Here is a 23,554-nt window from a genome sequence, read left to right on the forward strand (position 1 = left end):
GTTCGCAGCATAAGTTACCATGGTGATTTAGTCAGATTAAGAGAGCCGTTTGTGACACAGGAAAGCCTGACTTTAGGCTCAACAGAGCTCACTAAGGCACTAACCTCGGTTCGTAATACACTCTCAGGACTGATTGCCTGAGTGCAGACTTGTGCACAGGAGCAGAGCAGAGCCATCACCAGCTGCAACTCATGCCAAATCATCATCACCACTACAAAAGGCCAGTGCTGCCACTTCCATGTAGCCAGCTCTGTCACTACCAGATTGTGTGTGTGTTTTTTTTTTTTTTGTTTTTTTTTGGGCCTAGATTTGATTGCCATTTTCATCCTCTGCCTGCAGTCCCTGTCTCCCGCTACCCTTCTGCTCTGGATTCTGCTCAACCTGCTCGGAGCCCCCAGCCCTTCCTACCTGCTCTGCTCAGCCCTGGACCCCCGCTCATCTCGCTGCTCCACTGTAGAAACAAACCCTTTAACCGTGTCCTGTGTTTACGCCTGAGTCTTCCTGTGAGTCCACTGATATTTGGAGTTTCCACTTCTTCATCCATGTTTCCAGGTCCGATAAGATGCATACTCCCTCCAGCTTGTTGCTGATCTACTCTGTATCCATGCATGGGAAACTTCCTTACCAGAGGCAAACTCTGACTCTTAGATATGAGCAAACAGTGACTCCATTTCAAAGTCCCTCAAGATCTCCTCATGCTGACTGCTTTCACTTCTGGTTCAGTTCTTCACCACTTGGTGTGGTCCAACACCTGCTTTGCAGCTGACGATCAAATAAAAGTATTGCCCGCCTCATCCTAACCTTAGTCATGAATAAGACTACAAGGGACTTTAACTCTTTAACCTAGGTTTAAAAAAAAAAAAAAAAAAAAAAGTAGCTTTCGGCTCCACATGACAGCAAACGGCGTCTGTGTGTGCTGACATTCACAGACTAATACTGAACAGATGGAGAATTTTCAAGCAACCAAATTGGTCCCACTCTTCCTGGCTGCTCCCTGAGATCCTGTTTCTCAAAATCACAAAGAGAATTGATACCTAGGGACAAAGAGAAGACCCATCATTTGTGTTTTTAGCTCAGGCAAAACTGGATTGACTATCAGGGGCAGTGGGGCAGTTGCTCAGGGGCTCAAACCCTGTAAAGAGCTTTCTTTATGCGTTGAGTGTCTTCTTTTGTATATTTAACAACTGCTATCATTTTGGTTTTTAGACTGACACATTGAAAAGTGCACACTCTTGGTTATTGTATCACACACTACCAATCAAGGCAGAGAAGGGACTACTTGGACTATGTACAAGTTTTAGTGCAGTGTTGCAGTTTGGGTGTTTGTGGTAGATTGGATTAGTCAGCCTGAGTAGAAACAATGAAGGCTGGTATGTACCTGGACTGGTATTTGGTGTTTGATTGACTTCCACCATTGTGTTTTTATTGTTTTGAATGGGTTCATTCCATTTCAGTGCTGCTCAACACGTACACATCCCATCAATCTCAGTCAAGGTACACCTGCAAGGAAGTTATGGGCTTATCTGTGATCATCTGGGTTTATATTGTCTTTTCACTTGAAATGAAAGCAAAAGAAAAACCTGAACATGTGATTATCTAGGTATTAGAAGGGTGAGGCCAGCCCACTGTCCAGCTTCTCACGTATAAAGTGAAACTTAATATGTGTGTTTTCAATACTTCATCAATTTACTGATAGTTCCAACAAAAGAGGGAGATGAAAATGAAAAGCTCTTATTTTTGTTTGGATTTGGCCTTGTCTCCAGTTTGCCCTCTATGGGCATGGGCATGGCTTCCTTCAGTATCATCTTTGTACTGCACAGGACCATTTATTTGCCCCTCCATTCACCTAGTTTGTGTACTGCTCTGTCTCTGCACCATCCACTTTGGATCTCAGGGGTTTACTGGCTTCATTCATCATGTTCTGAAACAAAACTGTTTTTGGATAAGTTGTTACTTTGTTCAAAAAGTTGTTTTACCAGAAGAAACTTGACTTGTATTATCAAAAAAAAAAAAAACATGTTGAAGCTTTTAAATGGCTCTGCCTTTAATGTGGCCTAAGAACTGTTGACCCAGTATGTTCCCAACCCAGACAGTGTCTTGTTATAGCAACAACTTTTGACAGGAACTTGCAAGCACGAGCTCATAACACCAGATTTTCCATCGCCTCAGTGGATCCCATTTAGAATGGGTAACCACTTTAAAATAAATTTGTGTAAATCTAAAACAATTAATGGTCTGGTTCCACCTTAGCTCACAGAACTTCTCCGAACATATACACCTTCACAATTAATGGAGTCAGGCCACAAAGTTATCTTTGTTGCCCCCAAATTGAGGTTAAAACATCAGGAAGACAGAACATTTACCGCGGTGGCGCCCAAGCTATAGAATCCCTTGCCCCTCCAGATTAGACTTGCCCCCACGTTACCAGTGTTTTAATCTTATTTGGAAAAACCAATTTATTCTCCTTTGCATTTGCAGACCATGTATGAGCTTGGACTGGACTGAAATGGAATGGCCCAGTCTAAGATGATATAAACTAGGATAAAACTCAGCAAAGTAATTAATCTCAGAAATTGTTGTATGAAGGGTTTGGTATGCATGGCAGCAGAAGGACAAAAGGATGAGAATAAAAATTTTGTAAGAGTAGGGGCAAGTCCAGTAGATCAGAGGGAGTGAGGCAGACAGGAATTTTATGAATGGACTGAAATGAAAAGAAGGTGGGGCGGCACCTTCCCGAAACCTTTACACAGGAGGGACAATGGGTTTATGAGGCAGAATACTTCATTTGTATTGAGAGCTGATGTTCATTTTATAGTAAATCTGTTTTGTTGTGTCAGTCTCTCTTCTATGACAGATTTTAAGCGTTGGACAGACTTACAGTATGGTGGAGATGTCCAAGAAGAATGTCCTCCAACAGGTCACTTCTCATTAATTAATAACCTGCACTGTCTATCTTACTCCTGATCTGTTCACAGCCTTGCTGTGGCCATGTCTACCAGTCTGGAGTTTGTAATTTGTTATTGTTATTCTGTTATTCATTCATCCAGCCGTTTTTAAAGCTAATAGTGCAGTCGCCCCCTTATGGTCATTAGCTTGAATGGACATCTCAGGCTTCTTCAGCGTTGGCTTTACTTCAGAGTCAATTTGGAATTTCCAGGTTTGATTCCCCAGATTGGATAAAGTAAAGCTATCCTTCTATTACATATTTTGTGACATTTAAAGGCTCAATTTTTCATCAATTTTTCAAGTTCACAATCTCGCAATTGAAAGAAACTCATGAACTGACTCTGTAAAGTCAAGTCTTGTTCTATCCTCTTTGTTTTGCTGAGATAACTACAATTTCTCTCCAGCATCACCTCCCCCACCTTTAATGCACTAGAAGCAAAGAATACAGAAAGTCACCTCAAAACACAGAAATGTCAAAACAGTAATTATATTAAACAAATGAAGTTACATTTCCGTTCATTGGGAAAATGTACCATGAGGCCTTCACCTACTTTTCCTTGTCATTCTCATTGTCAGTACATCCCCAGCTGGTGATACTATTCTTCTCAGTATTGCAATTATGCACCATTAATTTGACACTGATTTAAACTCTCTGAAAGTTCTATAGAAAATGTCAAAAGTAAATTTTTTTCCCTAAAATACGGTTTATACGTACTATTTTAAGACATCCCACTCAAAAAAGAACAAGAGACTGAAACCTTAACAACGAAAATCCAGCTCATGTTATTTTTGCACTTCTGAAATAAAACATTAATGCGGTGTCAGCAGGTGGTGCTTTAGATTAACTAATAAGGCAGATCAACGTTTGACTCCGTCCACGTTGCGCATGCGTGAGGATTACTTGAGGAACAGACTTTATTTCATTCAATCGATCTTGAAAACCCGATTCAGCCTGCAAAGTGCCACCAGAGCACACGGGCTGAATTCATGCACCCCACACCGGGAAAGGTCCATTCAATGTGTCGACATTTCACCTGTGATTGTGGGTCACTTTTACAGTCTCAAGTTTTAAGTGTGTTGTCCTCACTCTCTATGAGGAGCCCGGTAAACTCCAGTTCCTCAGCACCGAGCAGCTGGCCGGCCATTATCTGTACGGCATTATATTCTTATGGTGGCAAAAGTCCGCCAGAAAGATACAACTTGTTAAAAATAAAAACAGAACAAAACGCTTCCTACTTGCGGTGTTCTTCAAAATAAAGGTAGACTGAAGAGTAAAAAATACCCCCCCCCCCCCCCAAAAAAAAAGTCCATAATAGCACAATATCTTAACACCACTGCTACAAAGAGCTCTACAGCTGGGATAGTAAACCCAGACACTTTGGTTTGACACTGTGATCCAGGGGATAGAAAAATGTGAACTTGGTGTGAATGACAAAGAGAATAAGTTACTCAGTTCAGTTTTTTGTTGTATTCTCTTCACAGGTGTTTCTGGGGACAATTGAGGTTGTTCATTCATCGAGATATTGACTCATAAGTGTTTTCAGCCGAGTATCAAAGTATCAAGGTCAAACGTTTTGATTAAGAAGCAACCGCTTAGCCGTCTTTCCAATCCAGTCGTTCTCCATAGCCTAAATAAAGAAAAAAGTAAATGAATAAAAAAAATAGAATAAATAGAAATATAAAAAAAAACGTTATTTATGATGGGTTATAGTTTTCAATAAAATAATTGAATTCTATATTGAATTTCTAAAACCTAGAATTTAAATATAACCATATAAAACAGCCAAATGACAGCATTAATGACGTTTTACACGACAGAAAACGTCACGTTACCATGACAACAAAGAGTTAAGGGACGCCTCCAAATGTTTCCCCTGGAGTCAGTTTCCGACGTTGTGGAGGTTTTATGTCAGTCAGTCGGATTACTAAGGGACGCATTGGGACTGAGAACGTGTTGAGTATTTCAATTTCTAGATCTGCCCTCCTAATCTGGTGGTCCAAGTATTGCATTTATTTATTTATTTATTTTTAACAGGTGAATTTTATAAAATTCTTTTACTGATAGTTGGGAATACATAAGAAGGACATGAAATCCACAGACTGACCCTCTGGTGTTTTCTGAACATCCGTCTCACTGTGTCAGTCTGTGCAGTGGAAGTTGAGGGACCTTCCTGCTGCTGCCCAGCCGTGCCCTGTTAAAAAGGATGAGAAAGTGTTAATTCTTCAGTGTAGGCCAAATGTCACACAATGCTGAAATGTGAATGGGGAGAGAATTATCAGTAACACATACAGATGTTACCTCTATAGGCCTTTCTGGATCCCCTCTGTAAAGGCAGCAGACACAGTTTCCTTCAAGCTCTTCATCCTAGATGAGTGATAAGTTTCAGTATACTACTTACAGTTACACGGTCTGCTGTGGCATGAGGGGGCTCCACCAGGCAGATAGCACCATCAGAATCCGACAGAGCCTCTAAAGTCCAAAAAGGTGTTTTTTTATGTTGTGGGCACAAGTTACTTATCTTGTAGGAACAGGTTACTTATCTTTTGAGAACAGGTTAACAGTAGGCCAAAAGCGTGATAGGCCTGTGCTTTGAAGACCACGGGGATAAGTTGTGTTTATAGCTTTTAATAGTTAGTTGATTTCTCAGGTATGTTTGAAACATGGTGGTGTTCATTGCTTTGTTTGAATAGTCCGTTTTTTTTGGTGGGTGAAATGGTTGAAAAAAAGTCCCAAAAGCAGTTTTTTTTTTGTTTGTTTGTTTGTTTGTTTTTTTTATCTTGTTATTATCTTGAGGGAACAAAATATTAACTTTTGCACACCAGAAAAAAAATACAACCTTTTGGGACTTTAAGGGCTCCGTAGAATCTGTTGGGACCAAAGAAAAAAGATTTCTAGGCCTAGGCATATTACATGTTATAAAGGCACTTGTGTTTTGGGGGGTGGGTTCACACACTGGCCTTCCTAAATTCTGCCTCCGTTAGTGGTGGTGGTGCTGGGTCACCATCTGCCTTCTTTCTGTTGGCTGAGTAGAAGTCTGTTAGGCTAAACAGGTTTAATTATTTAACAGAAGATGATATAGATGAGAAAACATTTATGTGTGTGAAAACAGCATGTTGGGGATAAAACAACAGCATCTTCAAACAGCCACTTAATTATTACTTTACGGTGTAAAACATAATCAAAATGAGGTACTCCATGAGATCATGCCGAGGTCTTACCTGTTTGAACAATGTTTTTATATTTCATCTTAAGCTGCTGCCTAGTGCGTCTCTCCCCCGCAGGACTCCACCTAAGAGAAATAAATGAATAGGCTACTGTTCAGACAGTTCTCCCCTTTAATATTGTTGTGATTGAAAAGGACTACATTTAAACTTATGTATCAGCATCCTCCCACACCGTCTCCTCTCTTTTACACTTCTTTCTAAAAACATGTTCAAACTTGCCTATGAACACATTAAGATGTCCAGTTCTATAGTGGTTTAAAAACGCAGCCCTCCTCTTCGCCGTTGCCATGGTGACTCATCCAATCGGGGCTCCATTGATGCTGTCTTTTTAGAGTTGAGGGGCATGCGCTAAACTCCGGGTGAAACTACTCTGAGTTGATCAAACTAACTCAGAATAGATCAACTCACAGTACAGGGTTAGACTGAACCTGCTTTGTGAAACGGAAACAGAGGGGGATGTATCCACGTGGAAAGTTAGCAAAACTGGACAAAAAAAAATAGATCCCGTGCACAAGAAAGAGCCAGAGACTTGACCCTTTAATAGCTGCAGAAATACCATACAAGTGTGTGTGACAATTAAGACCATTTTCCCACACATTAATAAATCTGTCTTCTTTTTTATGAGGTAGTAACTTCAACCTGCTTTTTGATATTGTTGACAATTGTTTACAATTTCTTATTAGAACCATCCTTGAGCCCTTCATCCTGATGTGGGTTTTGACACGTGAACTACGTAATTAGACTTTATCTGTCATCATTACTGCGACCAAACTGTGAGGTCATAATAAACTGCTGACAGGTGAGCCTGTAGCCGCCTGTCATTTACCACTTAGAAAGAAAAAGCTTTCTGCTTCTCCCTTTTATATCCCCTCTTCTTTCTTGATCTTCAGCTGTTGGATGATTTGAATGCATCTGATTTTCAGGCTAAGTGAACCATTTTCCTCCTATATCCAGATAAACATCTATTCCTTAAAAAAGTCAAAGTGTAAACATTTACAGAAACTTATATTTATCTACGTCTCAATGCAACCATGCCGGTTTATATCAAATAGTTTCATATGAAAACACACTCTGTGCTGCCAGCTGTTAATTAGCTTTAATAGTCCAAACAAACCTGGGTTCATTATTATCATTATTGAGCTGTGGTTAAAACAATTGAGTGGAGGCGTTGTCAGTACAAAATGTTATTGTTTGCTACAAACCCGTTTTTGGAGTTTGCCTATTGTTTTAAAGCATAGTGTGCATATCATCAAGCTGGGCAGGAATCTGAGTAGCTTCTTAAGTGCTTCTCTGGGGTGTATATATAGACGTAAGTGATGAATGTGAGAGGCAGAACACCTGGAAACAGAGTTCACTTGAAGGCATCATGGCATCCACACTGGTGCTCCTGATCCCACTGCTTGTCCCACTGGTGTCTGCATCTCACCACTATGGGGGAACTGTGACTTTTGCCTACAAAGGAAGACACCCTGATGGATCACATAAGGTGAGTCATCATACACAATCTCATCACCTATAACCTTCATTGCTGTTGTTTCTGATTTGTATTATCCTGATTATCCTTATTAAGTCCAAACACTTTTTATATTCGTTCTCTTTTTATCTTTCCACTCATCTTTGAGTAAACTGAAAAGCCTACGCTGAATGTATCTGAATGAATTATTGTCATTACTTTGGCTTTGTAAGAGATTATCAAGGCAAATCCTCAAGAATCTAAGAAATAATCAATGGTATGTTTTTGAGTTCACTTGGGGGACAAATGGAAGTAAGAATGCAAATACATGCAAATGTATTGATGCTTTGCTTTGAGAAGAAATCTAGAATAAGGTTAAATGTTTATTTTTTTCTTCTATTTTTATGCTTCAGTTCAGATTGAGCTCTTCGTGATTTTTCCTCCAAATCACAAGTGATGTACGGCTGTTGCTAGAATTACTTTTAATATTACGTCTAATCTTATCTTAGAAAAGATGATTTTTGCAATTAAATTGGAAAGCATTACACAGTCAGGGCAGTGAAATATCTCTAACCGCACAACTGCTGTATTGATCTTCATCCACAGGTGGTCATTCGCAATCAAGGCCACTTTGATGGGTGCAATAGCTTCCACAATTATCAGTGTGTAAGCAGGAACTGTGGTGTGGACGTCAAAATTAGGAATGGTTCCGTTGACACCAGCGACGATGGATTGTGTCAGAATGAAAGAGTTGTGACGAAAAAACTCTGGAGCAACTTGCCCTTTCAAGAGAGGTGGGTCTTTGCTCAGTTTGTTGAATTTCACACAACTATACCTGCAGTATTTTAAAGGTGTTCTTTCCACACATATCAGGGCAGATAGCTGTTGTTGGGAAAAGACGCGCCACGGGGATAACAACCGCTGGAAGCTAATGACTTCAGTGGATCTGGGAACGAGATCTGACACCGGAAAGCCGAACAAATCCCCAGAAATTTCAGTTCTACGTCTCCTGCGGTACGTCTCCTGTAGTTGCCACGAAAGTACTAACCTCAGCAAAGCAAACCAGAAACTGGCATTTGAGAACATCATTGATCATCATTCATTCATGTGTCTAATGTAGAGTTCCTCAGAACTGCCCACGAACGTACCACCTGATGTCTTCTGATCTCGACGATGACCAAGTTCGATGCCGATATGGAAAACGCAAAGTTTCAGAGTGCGGCTCATGCAACCAGCCTTCAGGCTTCCACTTGGATCAGGTTAGTTGCAGGATGAATTTCCACGACTTTACATGTTAATGGATGAATGTTTGCCTCTCTGAACAACTAAATCTTTGCATTTTTAGGACTCCTGCAAATTGCACTACCTCAACGCCAGTGCTGACCCCAGAATCTTTGGATTTGAGTTGGTGGTGGAGGATTTCCCACAAAGGCACATCACTCTGACCTACTCAGACGGGACCGTATCCTACAAGTCTCCACTGCCTAAGTGGAGAAGTAAGAGACAGGCCAGCAACACAGGGCCAAAAAAGTACAAACCACCACAGCCAACTACAACCACCGCACAAACTACAACCACCACACCAACGACAACCACACCAACGACAACCACACCAACTACAACCACACCAACGACAACCACACCAACGACAACCACACCAACAACTACAACCACCACACCAACGACAACCACACCAACGACAACCACACCAACTACAACCACACTAACTACAACAACATCCACTGCACCAACTACAACATATACCCCCACTGGTCCTCTCAGCCAACTGCCAATGCAGTTTGCTTTCCTTGGTAAGTCAGATTTTATTTGCCCTCATACAGGTCCGACAATATTTTTCGAAGAATCAATCAGTTACATGTTATTGTTTACGAAAATAAATCTTTTGTTCATGTTGGACCGTCTTGACGTGATGTTGCATTAGCTGTAGCCATCCCTTTAAAAATATTCCGATCCAGAACCCAAATCCATACAAAAGTTAGATCAAAAACCTCATTTGCTTCTCCATCATGAATTTTCACTTTAGAGAACATACGTTATTTTGTCTTTAACAGATCTGAAAAGGATTATTTAGGGTTATGATGTAGGGAGGCTTTTTCAATGCAGTGTACTCACAGCTATTGATTATGTATTGCACACTAACTTTTTAACTCCAGTGGACCCTCCTGCTCCCTCTTGTGAGGAGGGGCTCTACCTGCCAAAGTTCATCAGCCCCACACCTCTGAATGGAGAACGCATGTACGCAGAGATCAACAAAGAGCTGGAGATCAAAGTCAAAGCGAAGGTTCGTTACGGAAGGTAAGTGAGACTCAACCTGATCTGTGGCGTCTGTATTAACAAAATGTCATCATATCAGCCAGTTTGATAACAACAGTCAGAACAAAGACGTATCTGGTTTCTTTCTCTGTCATACAGATTGCGTGACATCATGATCAGTGGACCGCTGAATACCAGCACACACAGGAACACAAATGACGAATTTGTCATTAGGTGGACGCCTCAACCAGATGACCTGGGAGATTATCACCCAATCTGCTTTGCTGTAGAATCACAGTGAGTCTGGGTTCATATTTTCTATGACAAATCAGTGAGTGTGTGTCAGAAGCCACGATTTAACATTTTGACTTATTCGTAGGGTTTACACATATCACCACAACTACTACTCCCCTACAACTCCTCCTCCACAGTGAGTAACATTGGTCTGTTTATTTTCTTAAAAAATGGATTGAAAGGCTTCAGTCATCTGGATTTTCAGTTAACACCTTAACTCTCTGTGCTCACCAATGCTCTTCAGGGCTGACATCTATCAGTCAAAGATGAGGTGTGTTCTGGTGAATGTCAAGTCAAAGGATGGTGAGTCTTAGGAATACATCGGTGTCAACAGTTGGTTATCTAACCACGACTCTAAAAAAAAAAGATAAATAGCAACATTTACATGTACCCATAAAATGGAATACATACAATTAATAATGCTAAGTTCAGATTTGTAAAAATACTGATAAATATATCCAAACAACTATGTCTTTTGCTTTTCATTCCAGTGAATTTGGATGTGATCTGCAATGAGACTTCAATGACAGTACATGTTGATAGAGCATCATTGCATGGCATCACTGAGGATCATCTGCGGCTCAATGATCCCTCCAACACAGCCTGCAGCCTGCAGACGCACTCCAACAGTTCCCACATCACTGCTGTTATTCCCCTCAATGCTTGTGGCACACAGATTGAGGTAACCAGGACGGTTTTGTCGTGTTTTTGGCGTTACTGTTTGTTTTTATTCGCTGCATGAAGACTTACTGCGTAACTTTTATACTTTGCAGGAAGATGGTGACAACCTCTTGTTCAGAAATGAGTTGTCCCTGGTGGACAAAAGCACAGACCTGATCACCAGGAAGCACCAGCTAGAGATCCAGTTCTGCTGCCAGTACCCAAAACGTGGAAATGTGACACTGGGATTCACGGCACACAGGAAGAACGTCACGGTGTTGGAGAAAGGTTATGGCACATTCACCTACGAGTTTGAGTTCTACCCTGACAACCAGTACCAAAAAAGGATAGATCCCAGTGCATACCCTCTGGAGTTCTACTTGAAGAGCAGGATCTACATGCAGATTGAGGCCACCTCTACACTCAACAACACTGAGCTGTTTATCGACTCCTGCAGAGCTTCACCATATGATAACGCCAACTACCAATCAACCTACCCCATCATTGAAAATGGGTATGAAAACTTCCTCTAGTGGCAACAAAGCAAATCAATATTTGGAAAGAGAGCTGGAAAAGCATTTCAGTGATATGCAGCTGGACAAAAAAATATCCTTAGAGTTCAAGGTTAATGATCCTTTCTCTTCCTGCTCTGACTAGGTGTACAGTGGACCCAACTGTCGAAATCTACCACCCCCAACACAACAAACAGTTCAGGTTCAGCATGGAGGCCTTCAAGTTCATCGGACAGCACGATCAGGTGAGCGTGGAATGCTGGATCATGGAATTAGCTTTGAATTGTAAATCAGCCAAGATAAGATGGACAGCTGAAATGAAAACATTATAAAAGACACGAGAGTTGAGGTATTTGTGTCAAAGAGAATAAAAGCATTTTGCCAGAAAAGGTGGAACTATTCCACAACAGTATGTCTGCTGTTATAGTGACAGCATGTCTTTCTTTGTTTAGGTTTTCATCACCTGTTCAGTCATGATGTGTGAGGCAAAGAACCCCCACACCCGGGCCGCACAGGGATGCATCAACTCCACAAGCGTTCACTACGTCCACCACCACCACAGAAAGAGAGAGGCTGTCATCCAGAGTGGAAACCACTACATTTCCCAGGGGCCCCTGCGCCTAAGAAGATCAGCAGAGGAGCTTGGGGCCAGGGGTATGAGAACAGGAAGAGTTTTCTTAGCAGCACACCTACTTTGCTTGAATCCCAATTACACTTTAAACAAAACTGAATGAAATTGTTTATGTGTTCTCCAGTGACCAACCTGAACCTGAACCTGAACATGGTATTCATCGCTGGATGTCTTCTTGCAGCTGTTGGAATGATCTGCGGAGTGGTGCTGTACAAATCTAAAATGCTGAAGTCCAAATATCAAACTCTCATTGAAAGTTAAAGGTTGAGCAGCATTTGCACTTTTCAGCGATTGCTAGGTCCCAAGTTATAGGCTGAGAGTAGAAATCCTTATTGTGATTCTTTTTCCATTTGTCCTTTCTCATGTATATTTAATTTAACTAATATTGACATCCTGTTTATTCATGAAATAATATAATCAACTAGTAGTGCAGCTTCTTGATGATTGTTCAGTGTGGGATTCTCATTAGCTTCATTATTGCTTTTACTTGTATGCAGCAGAAGACTTAACTTAAATATAATATTCTTGCTTCATGAAACAATAAAAATGGACGCAGAATGGATGAAAAATAATTTTTGATCGTCTAACACAAAGAAATGCAGGTATTTGTGCCATTTCTAATAATGTATTAGTGAACCTCAGTGCTTTTCAGAGTAACTGTTTGTCTGTCAGATGTAGGCAAATGTAAAGAACTACTCAGCAGCCAGCAAACTGCCAGATTCACTGTGTGGGCTCTGCATGACAAAATAAAGCTCTTTGAATAATTTCCTGAAGTCTGGCTTGGACTAACTTCTTCCTCCATTTCATATTTACAGCATTATCATAAGACTGCCTTTAAGAGTTTTCAAAGGGGATGTCAAGCTCCTCAAGTCTCTTTAGAATGGGCGTCAGGAGGCTTCCTTCAAGTTCATCCAAAGTCATTTGAATGGTTTTATTTCATTGACCGTGGTGTCCAGAGGTGGACAGAGTACACAACTTCAGTAAAAGTACAGATACTTCCTGTCAAATATTACTCCAATACAAGTAAAAGCAGCTTCGTCAAAATATTACTAAAGTAAAAGTACAAAATTATTTGCTTCAAGAAATTACTCAAGTAAAAGTATAAAAAAAAAATACAGGAAAGGAAAGTAGCTTAATTGTCATGATACAATACACTGATGTGATTCTGCTACAGACATGTTTATCAAACATACCTTCAGTTAAAGAGGCCCTAAAGAACCGATCCAGTCTCTAGTCTCTGGAGGGATCCGGTCCAGTCCAGAGGTCTCCAGCTCCGGTCCTGGAGGGCCACTGTCCTGCAGGTTTTAGATGTTTCTGGCTCCAACACACCTGATTCAAAGGATCAGCTCATCATTGAGCTCTGCTGAAGTCTGATCAGGAGTCACTCATTTGAATCAGGAAACATCCAGGACCAGATATGGAGACCTCTAATTTGGCACACAGGAGAGGAGAGGCGGAGGAGTTTAACACATGGACCGGCTTTATTCAGCTCTTTTCTTCCTTCAACATCACAACACAGTACTTTTAGGAGTTTCATCACACTGACTATGTGTTACTTATCACACCATTCACCGGAGAGAGGCAGAAACACGCTTCTCTGCAAGTGTGCACACAACACAACATGGCTACGTGCTGACCACGTCACACATTACCCACAGGATGGTACACTGCTTCTGATAAACCATTTTATCCTTTAGGGATTTTGAGCTTGACATGCAGAGACAAAGGCAAGAGCAGTTTTATTGTATTTATTACCAAAAGCAGGACTTAGTGAAAAAGGCAAGTGGTGGTGGCAGCAGGAGACTGACTGGAATTGCAGATGGAGGAGGCAAACTGACCTGGAGATCCAGAGGCTGAGGAGACACACAGGGCGAGATGCAGATAAGTCCACAAAAAACATGGCAACATGTAGAGCAAAAGACACTGACCAGGATTTTACGGCAGGAGTGCTTAGTAGATGAGTACCGGGTGATGTATCGTTGCAGAGACCAACCAGCTACAAACGCACACTGACAGGCAGAGACAAAAGAGGGAAAAACACCAAACGCCAAAGAAAAACATCACCATGAAATTGTAACTTTCAATGTGTTTGTGACAACATAGAAAGATTTCTGAAAACAGGTTTAGGGACCTAAGTTTTTTAATCCTGGACTGGGGAAATTTTGATTTCTGTTTTCCAGTTGACTCAGTTACTATGGTAACTGGCTGGGAACCTAACCTGGGTTTCTTCAAGAAACCTGGATTTTCTCCTGACTCCTCGTCCTTACAGAGCCAGAGACAGCTGCCTATAGAAATATTCTAGAGAGATGTATATAATGCAAATGGTTCTTTTTTTCTCATCATTGAATGTCCTTTAGTTAGGGATCCTGTCCTCACCTTAAATTTGCTAACCTCATTTCAACCTCATTTCAAACTGGAAAGCTCTCTTATTGTCACATGTAGCCCCCTGAAAAAATACACAACAGGGAAGAGATACAGTGGAACACCAGTGAGTCACATTGGGGCGGGGCCTTTCACGACACAGCAGCAAGTAACATGACAGCACCTGTATCGAGACAAGAGGCAAGTATGCCACAAAACAAGAAAGGAAGAAGAAACTGAACAGAGAAAATAATTCGCACTCTCATTGGACTTGGCAACACTTCATGTTTGAGCATCAATGGCTGAGAAAAAATGTACAACATTTAAATTTATTTCCTCAAATGTTGTAATTCTTAAAGACAAAGGTGATTATATCTAATTAAACAGTTATGTGAACACATCACGTTAAAACACATTTGCTCAATGTGATCGAGAAGATGAAAGCTAAGCTATACTGTGGAACTTCAACCTAGTCGCAAATAGTTACAAGTTTACAAAAAAGTCCAGAACCAAAATAGCTTTAACCGTCAGAATTTCTCAAGATATCTACAAATAAGTCCCAATATTGAGCAAATAACAAAAACAATTTGGATATAATTATAAAAACAGTTTCTTAAAGTATATAAATTTGATTTTGGCAAGAAATAACATTTTACTCTGATGAAAAAACACACCCCTCGTAAAAAAACAAATTCCTAACAATGTAACGATGGAACGTTAGTCAACACAACGAGGAATATGCTGCTTGGAGTTAAACTCAGTGCTGGGGGGACATCTGGCCAAAGCCTCAAGCCAGGCTAACCTTCCTCATTAAGTCCCCTATGATACTCCCTAAGCCCACCAACCTGTGTCAGTGGTATTGCCCCAACAAAAACTCCCAGGTCTGAATTGCCACAAACCCAAGACCCCAGCACATTCTGAAACTAGCTGAAGTCCTTGAGGCATGTAGGCTGGTGGCGACTAAACACCATCCATCAACACCACAGCAGCTGATAAGAGTATTGGTCAACCGCATATCTGCGTGACAATAATCTGTCAGTCCAGAGTGGAGAGAAAGGACCAGGAAATGATTAGCAATGAACTTCAGGTACAGGGAAACATCCCGCTGAACTAACCGGGCTCACAAATCATTTGAAGATTGATGAACGTGATGAAAATTCTGCTTCTGTGGTACCATGTGTTGCACTTTAACAGCTCTGTTGTGTATTTGTAGTGGTGTTCTAGTATTGATGAATAGTGGCTCCTAGCTGGCACCATTGGAGGTGGGTCAGGAAGCAATACTCAGCAGGGAGCCTGTTATCCATACTTACATCTTTCCAAACATTAGAGGATCTCTGTTCCATGTCTTCCCCTGTTTGTAAGTCAGACCAGATATTTTAATTTCATAAGAACGTGAAGCATATATTGCTGACTTATAATGATGAAAGTGGAAGCTGCTTCTGCTCAGTAGACTGGGAGGACAGGAGTGCCATGGTTACTGCCTTTAAGCCCATAAACAGCTTTCAATTGAAATTTGAAACCCTAACCCTGTGACACCATGAGGAAAAGATCCAATTATAGAAGAGAAGATTGATACCTAATGGCTTTATTAATCGACTCTATTAAAATGTTCTTCACTGAGTTTTTTTTTAACCTTTGAGTCATGGTGATGATATCTGCTGCAACGAAAACTCCACGTATCAACCTGAAAATAATCACTTTCACTTCATGAACTCAATTCCATGGTAAAGGTAAAAAGGATGATGTGATGAGGATGAAAGCTGCTCTGAATCCCAGCCAATGTGTAGATTAAGAGTTTACATTCAGATTTGTTGAGGTTCAGAGTAACCAGACAGCATCTTTGATGAGACAGAAGTGAAAACCATCCTTGAGCCCTTCATCCTGATGTGGGTTTTGACACGTGAACTACTGTCATCATTACTGCGACCAAACTGTGAGGTCATAATAAACTGCTGACAGGTGAGCCTGTAGCTGCCTGTCATTTACCACTTAGAAAGAAAAAAGCTTTCTGCTTCTCCCTTTTATATCCCCTCTTCTTTCTTGATCTTCAGCTGTTGGATGATTTGAATGCGTCTGATTTTCAGCCTAAGTGAACCATTTTCCTCCTATATCCAGATAAACATCTATTCCTTAAAAAAAGTAAAAATGTAAACATTTACAGAAACTTATATTTATCTACGTCTCAATGCAACCATGCCGGTTTATATCAAATAGTTTCATATGAAAACACACTCTGTGCTGCCAGCTGTTAATTAGCTTTAATAGTCCAAACAAACCTGGGTTCATTATTATCATTATTGAGCTGTGGTTAAAACAATTGAGTGGAGGCGTTGTCAGTACAAAATGTTATTGTTTGCTACAAACCCGTTTTTGGAGTTTGCCTATTGTTTTAAAGCATAGTGTGCATATCATCAAGCTTGGCAGGAATCTGAGTAGCTTCTTAAGTGCTTCTCTGGGGTGTATATATAGACGTAAGTGATGAATGTGAGAGGCAGAACACCTGGAAACAGAGTTCACTTGAAGGCATCATGGCATCCACACTGGTGCTCCTGATCCCACTGCTTGTCCCACTGGTGTCTGCATCTCACCACTATGGGGGAACTGTGACTTTTGCCTACAAAGGAAGACACCCTGATGGATCACATAAGGTGAGTCATCATACACAATCTCATCACCTATAACCTTCATTGCTGTTGTTTCTGATTTGTATTATCCTGATTATCCTTATTAAGTCCAAACACTTTTATATTCGTTGTCTATTTATCTTTCCACTCATCTTTGACTAAACTGAAAAGCTTACGCTGAATGTATCTGAATGAATTATTGTCATTACTTTGACTTTGTAAGAGATTATCAAGGCAAATCCTCAAGAATCTAATAAATAATCAATGGTATGTTTTTGAGTTCACTTGGGGGACAAATGGAAGTAAGAATGCAAATACATGCAAATGTATTGATGCTTTGCTTTGAGAAGAAATCTAGAATAAGGTTAAATGTTTATTTTTTTCTTCTATTTTTATGCTTCAGTTCAGATTGAGCTCTTCGTGATTTTTCCTCCAAATCACAAGTGATGTACGGCTGTTGCTAGAATTACTTTTAATATTACGTCTAATCTTATCTTGGAAAAGATGAGCTATTTTGCAATTAAATTGGAAAGCATTACACAGTCAGGGCAGTGAAATATCTCTAACCGCACAACTGCTGTATTGATCTTCATCCACAGGTGGTCATTCGCAATCAAGGCCACTTTGATGGGTGCAATAGCTTCCACAATTATCAGTGTGTAAGCAGGAACTGTGGTGTGGACGTCAAAATTAGGAATGGTTCCGTTGACACCAGCGACGATGGATTGTGTCAGAATGAAAGAGTTGTGACGAAAAAACTCCGGAGCAACTTGCCCTTTCAAGAGAGGTGGGTCTTTGTTCAGTTTGTTGAATTTCACACAACTATACCTGCAGTATTTTAAAGGTGTTCTTTCCACACATATCAGGGCAGATAGCTGTTGTTGGGAAAAGACGCGCCACGGCGATAACAACCGCTGGAAGCTAATGACTTCAGTGGATCTGGGAACGAGATCTGACACCGGAAAGCCGAACAAATCCCCAGAAATTTCAGTTCTACGTCTCCTGCGGTACGTCTCCTGTAGTTGCCACGAAAGTACTAACCTCAGCAAAGCAAACCAGAAACTGGCATTTGAGAACATCATTGATCATCATTCATTCATGTGTCTAATGTAGAGTTCCTCAGAACTGCCCACGAACGTACCACCTGATGTCTTCTGATCTCGACGATGACCAAGTTCGATGCCGATATGGAAAACCCAAAGTTTCAGAGTGCGGCTCATGCAACCAGCCTTCAGGCTTCCACTTGGATCAGGTTAGTTGCAGGATGAATTTCCACGACTTTACATGTTAATGGATGAATGTTTGCCTCTCTGAACAACTAAATCTTTGCATTTTTAGGACTCCTGCAAATTGCACTACCTCAACGCCAGTGCTGACCCCAGAATCTTTGGATTTGAGTTGGTGGTGGAGGATTTCCCACAAAGGCACATCACTCTGACCTACTCAGACGGGACCGTATCCTACAAGTCTCCACTGCCTAAGTGGAGAAGAAAGAGACAGGCCAGCAACACAGCGCTAAGATACCACGGACCACCACAGCCAACTACAACCACCGCACAAACTACAACCACCACACCAACTACAACCACCGCACAAACTACAACCACCACACCAACTACAACCACACTAACGACAACCACACCAACGACAACCACCACACCAACGACAACCACACCAACAACTACAACCACCACACCAACGACAACCACACCAACTACAACAACATCCACCGCACCAACTACAAAAACATCCACCGCACCAACTACAACATATACCCCCACTGGTCCTCTCAGCCAACTGCCAATGCAGTTTGCTTTCCTTGGTAAGTCAGATTTTATTTGCCCTCATACAGGTCCAACAATATTTTTCGAAGAGTCAATCAGTTACATGTTATTGTTTACGAAAATAAATCTTTTGCTCATGTTGGACCGTCTTGACGTGATGTTGCATTAGCTGTAGCCATCCCTTTAAAAATATTCCGATCCAGAACCCAAATCCATACAAAAGTTAGATCAAAAACCTCATTTGCTTCTCCATCATGAATTTTCACTTTAGAGAACATACGTTATTTTGTCTTTAACAGATCTGAAAAGGATTATTTAGGGTTATGATGTAGGGAGGCTTTTTCAATGCAGTGTACTCACAGCTATTGATTATGTATTGCACACTAACTTTTTAACTCCAGTGGACCCTCCTGCTCCCTCTTGTGAGGAGGGGCTCTACCTGCCAAAGTTCATCAGCCCCACACCTCTGAATGGAGAACGCATGTACGCAGAGATCAACAAAGAGCTGGAGATCAAAGTCAAAGCGAAGGTTCGTTACGGAAGGTAAGTGAGACTCAACCTGATCTGTGGCGTCTGTATTAACAAAATGTTGTCATCATATCATCCAGTTTGATAACAACAGTCAGAACAAAGACGTATCTGGTTTCTTTCTCCGTCATACAGATTGCGTGACATCATGATCAGTGGACCGCTGAATACCAGCACACACAGGAACACAAATGACGAATTTGTCATTAGGTGGACGCCTCAACCAGATGACCTGGGAGATTATCACCCAATCTGCTTTGCTGTAGAATCACAGTGAGTCTGGGTTCATATTTTCTTTGACAAATCAGTGAAAATGTGTGTCAGAAGCCACGATTTAACATTTTGACTTATTCGTAGGGTTTACACATATCACCACTACTACTACTCCCCTACAACTCCTCCTCCACAGTGAGTAACATTGGTCTGTTTATTTTCTTAAAAAATGGATTGAAAGGCTTCAGTCATCTGGATTTTCAGTTAACACCTTAACTCTCTGTGCTCACCAATGCTCTTCAGGGCTGACATCTATCAGTCAAAGATGAGGTGTGTTCTGGTGAATGTCAAGTCAAAGGATGGTGAGTCTTAGGAATACATCGGTGTCAACAGTTGGTTATCTAACCACGACTCTAAAAAAAAAGATAAATAGCAACATTTACATGTACCCATAAAATGGAATACATACAATTAATAATGCTAAGTTCAGATTTGTAAAAATACTGATAAATATATCCGAACAACTATGTCTTTTGCTTTTCATTCCAGTGAATTTGGATGTGATCTGCAATGAGACTTCAATGACAGTACATGTTGATAGAGCATCATTGCATGGCATCACTGAGGATCATCTGCGGCTCAATGATCCCTCCAACACCGCCTGCAGCCTGCAGACGCACTCCAACAGTTCCCACATCACTGCTGTTATTCCCCTCAATGCTTGTGGCACACAGATTGAGGTAACCAGGACGGTTTTGTCGTGTTTTTGGCGTTACTGTTTGTTTTTATTCGCTGCATGAAGACTTACTACGTAACTTTTATACTTTGCAGGAAGATGGTGACAACCTCTTGTTCAGAAATGAGTTGTCCCTGGTGGACAAAAGCACAGACCTGATCACCAGGAAGCACCAGCTAGAGGTCCAGTTCTGCTGCCAGTACCCAAAACGTGGAAATGTGACACTGGGATTCACGGCACACAGGAAGAACGTCACGGTGTTGGAGAAAGGTTATGGCACATTCACCTACGAGTTTGAGTTCTACCCTGACAACCAGTACCAAAAAAGGATAGATCCCAGTTCATACCCTCTGGAGTTCTACTTGAAGAGCAGGATCTACATGCAGATTGAGGCCACCTCTTCACTCAACAACACTGAGCTGTTTATCGACTCCTGCAGAGCTTCACCATATGATAACGCCAACTACCAATCAACCTACCCCATCATTGAAAATGGGTATGAAAACTTCCTCTAGTGGCAACAAAGCAAATCAATATTTGGAAAGAGAGCTGGAAAAGCATTTCAGTGATATGCAGCTGGACAAAAAAATATCCTTAGAGTTCAGGGTTAATGATCCTTTCTCTTCCTGCTCTGACTAGGTGTACAGTGGACCCAACTGTCGAAATCTACCACCCCCAACACAACAAACAGTTCAGGTTCAGCATGGAGGCCTTCAAGTTCATCGGACAGCACGATCAGGTGAGCGTGGAATGCTGGATCATGGAATTAGCTTTGAATTGTAAATCAGCCAAGATAAGATGGACAGCTGAAATGAAAACATTATAAAAGACACGAGAGTTGAGGTATTTGTGTCAAAGAGAATAAAAGCATTTTGCCAGAAAAGGTGGAACTATTCCACAACAGTATGTCTGCTGTTATAGTGACAGCATGTCTTTCTTTGTTTAGGTTTTCATCACCTGTTCAGTCATGATGTGTGAGGCAAAGAACCCCCACACCCGGGCCGCACAGGGATGCATCAACTCCACAAGCGTTCACTACGTCCACCACCACCACAGAAAGAGAGAGGCTGTCATCCAGAGTGGAAACCACTACATTTCCCAGGGGCCCCTGCGCCTAAGAAGATCAGCAGAGGAGCTTGGGGCCAGGGGTATGACAACAGGAAGAGTTTTCTTAGCAGCACACCTACTTTGCTTGAATCCCAATTAGACTTTAAACAAAACTGAATGAAATTGTTTCTGTTTTCTCCAGTGACCAACCTGAACCTGAACCTGAACATGGTATTCATCGCTGGATGTCTTCTTGCAGCTGTTGGAATGATCTGCGGAGTGGTGCTGTACAAATCTAAAATGCTGAAGTCCAAATATCAAACTCTCATTGAAAGTTAAAGGTTGAGCAGCATTTGCACTTTTCAGCGATTGCTAGGTCCCAAGTCATAGGCTGAGAGTAGAAATCCTTATTGTGATTCTTTTTCCATTTGTCCTTTCTCATGTATATTTAATTTAACTAATATTGACATCCTGTTTATTCATGAAATAATATAATCAACTAGTAGTGCAGCTTCTTGATGATTGTTCAGTGTGGGATTCTCATTAGCTTCATTATTGCTTTTACTTGTATGCAGCAGAAGACTTAACTTAAATATAATATTCTTGCTTCATGAAACAATAAAAATGGACGCAGAATGGATGAAAAATAATTTTTGCTAATGATCGTCTAACACAAAGAAATGCAGGTATTTGTCCCATTTCTAATAATGTATTAGTGAACCTCAGTGCTTTTCAGAGTAACTGTTTGTCTGTCAGATGTAGGCAAATGTAAAGAACTACTCAGCAGCCAGCAAACTGCCAGATTCACTGTGTGGGCTCTGCATGACAAAATAAAGCTCTTTGAATAATTTCCTGAAGTCTGGCTTGGACTAACTTCTTCCTCCATTTCATATTTACAGCATTATCATAAGACTGCCTTTAAGAGTTTTCAAAGGGGATGTCAAGCTCCTCAAGTCTCTTTAGAATGGGCGTCAGGAGGCTTCCTTCAAGTTCATCCAAAGTCATTTGAATGGTTTTATTTCATTGACCGTGGTGTCCAGAGGTGGACAGAGTACACAACTTCAGTAAAAGTACAGATACTTCCTGTCAAATATTACTCCAATACAAGTAAAAGCAGCTTCGTCAAAATATTACTAAAGTAAAAGTACAAAATTATTTGCTTCAAGAAATTACTCAAGTAAAAGTATAAAAAAAAAATACAGGAAAGGAAAGTGTCAGGTTTTGGGTTAAAGCTGGGGTTGGTGTTCTGTCCATGTCACTTTCTGTTTTATTTTGTAGTCCTGGTCCCTTCGTGTTCCCGGTTATGTTACTTCCTGGTTGTGTCCCATGTTGATTGTCTTCCCTCCCCTGATGTGGATCACCTGTGTCTTGTTTACCACTGTGTATTTAAGTCCTGTTTTCAGTCTTGTCCTTGTTGGATCATTGTCGCTGTCATTGCCATTGTCGCTGTCTCCGTGTTGTGGCCTTGTCCATGCCCTGCCTAGTTGTCTTGCCCATGCCCTGTAGATTTTTTTTGCTCCTTCAGTAAAGTCCTTTTTTCCACCTACCTGGTTTCCGGCTCCTGCATCTGGGTTCTACCCGCAACACGCTCACTGCGTTCTGCCCCCCCAGTCCTGACAGAAAGTAGCTTAATTGTCATGATACAATACACTGATGTGATTCTGCTACAGACATGTTTATCAAACATACCTTCAGTTAAAGAGGCCCTAAAGAACCGATCTAGTCTCTGGAGGGATCCGGTCCAGTCCAGAGGTCTCCAGCTCCGGTCCTGGAGGGCCACTGTCCTGCAGGTTTTAGATGTTTCTGGCTCCAACACACCTGATTCAAAGGATCAGCTCATCATTGAGCTCTGCTGAAGTCTGATCAGGAGTCACTCATTTGAATCAGGAAACATCCAGGACCAGATATGGAGACCTCTAATTTCGCACACAGGAGAGGAGAGGCGGAGGAGTTGAACACATGGACCGGCTTTATTCAGCTCTTTTCTTCCTTCAACATCACAACACAGTACTTTTAGGAGTTTCATCACACTGACTATGTGTTACTTATCACACCATTCACCGGAGAGAGGCAGAAACACGCTTCTCTGCAAGCGTGCACACAACACAACATGGCTACGTGCTGACCACGTCACACATTACCCACAAGATGGTACACTGCTTCTGATAAACCATTTTATCCTTTAGGGATTTTGAGCTTGACATGCACAGACAAAGGCAAGAGCAGTTTTATTGTATTTATTACCAAAAGCAGGACTTAGTGAAAA

The 23,554-nt window shown here is 41.2% G+C and overlaps 2 protein-coding genes across 2 annotated transcripts; both read left to right on the forward strand.

Annotated features, from left to right (window-relative positions):
• The first annotated feature begins 9,312 nt into the window (after positions 1 to 9,312).
• On the forward strand, positions 9,313 to 12,719 carry LOC115041410 (oncoprotein-induced transcript 3 protein-like). Its single transcript, XM_029498830.1, has 9 exons — positions 9,313 to 9,435; positions 9,799 to 9,940; positions 10,058 to 10,195; positions 10,437 to 10,495; positions 10,684 to 10,874; positions 10,966 to 11,366; positions 11,510 to 11,609; positions 11,817 to 12,018; positions 12,120 to 12,719. Exons 1-9 carry the CDS (start codon positions 9,417 to 9,419, stop codon positions 12,254 to 12,256), a joined length of 1,389 nt encoding a protein of 462 aa, XP_029354690.1. The 5' UTR covers positions 9,313 to 9,416; the 3' UTR covers positions 12,257 to 12,719.
• A 6,023-nt stretch (positions 12,720 to 18,742) lies between these two features.
• On the forward strand, positions 18,743 to 22,090 carry LOC115041426 (ZP domain-containing protein-like). The gene is made up of 9 exons (XM_029498857.1): positions 18,743 to 18,802; positions 19,166 to 19,307; positions 19,428 to 19,565; positions 19,809 to 19,867; positions 20,055 to 20,245; positions 20,337 to 20,737; positions 20,881 to 20,980; positions 21,188 to 21,389; positions 21,491 to 22,090. Exons 1-9 carry the CDS (start codon positions 18,784 to 18,786, stop codon positions 21,625 to 21,627), a joined length of 1,389 nt encoding a protein of 462 aa, XP_029354717.1. The 5' UTR covers positions 18,743 to 18,783; the 3' UTR covers positions 21,628 to 22,090.
• Positions 22,091 to 23,554: the final 1,464 nt, after the last annotated feature.

The sequence above is a fragment of the Echeneis naucrates genome, chromosome 3, assembly GCF_900963305.1.
Source record: "Echeneis naucrates chromosome 3, fEcheNa1.1, whole genome shotgun sequence".
Classification (NCBI taxonomy): Eukaryota; Metazoa; Chordata; class Actinopteri; order Carangiformes; family Echeneidae; genus Echeneis; species Echeneis naucrates.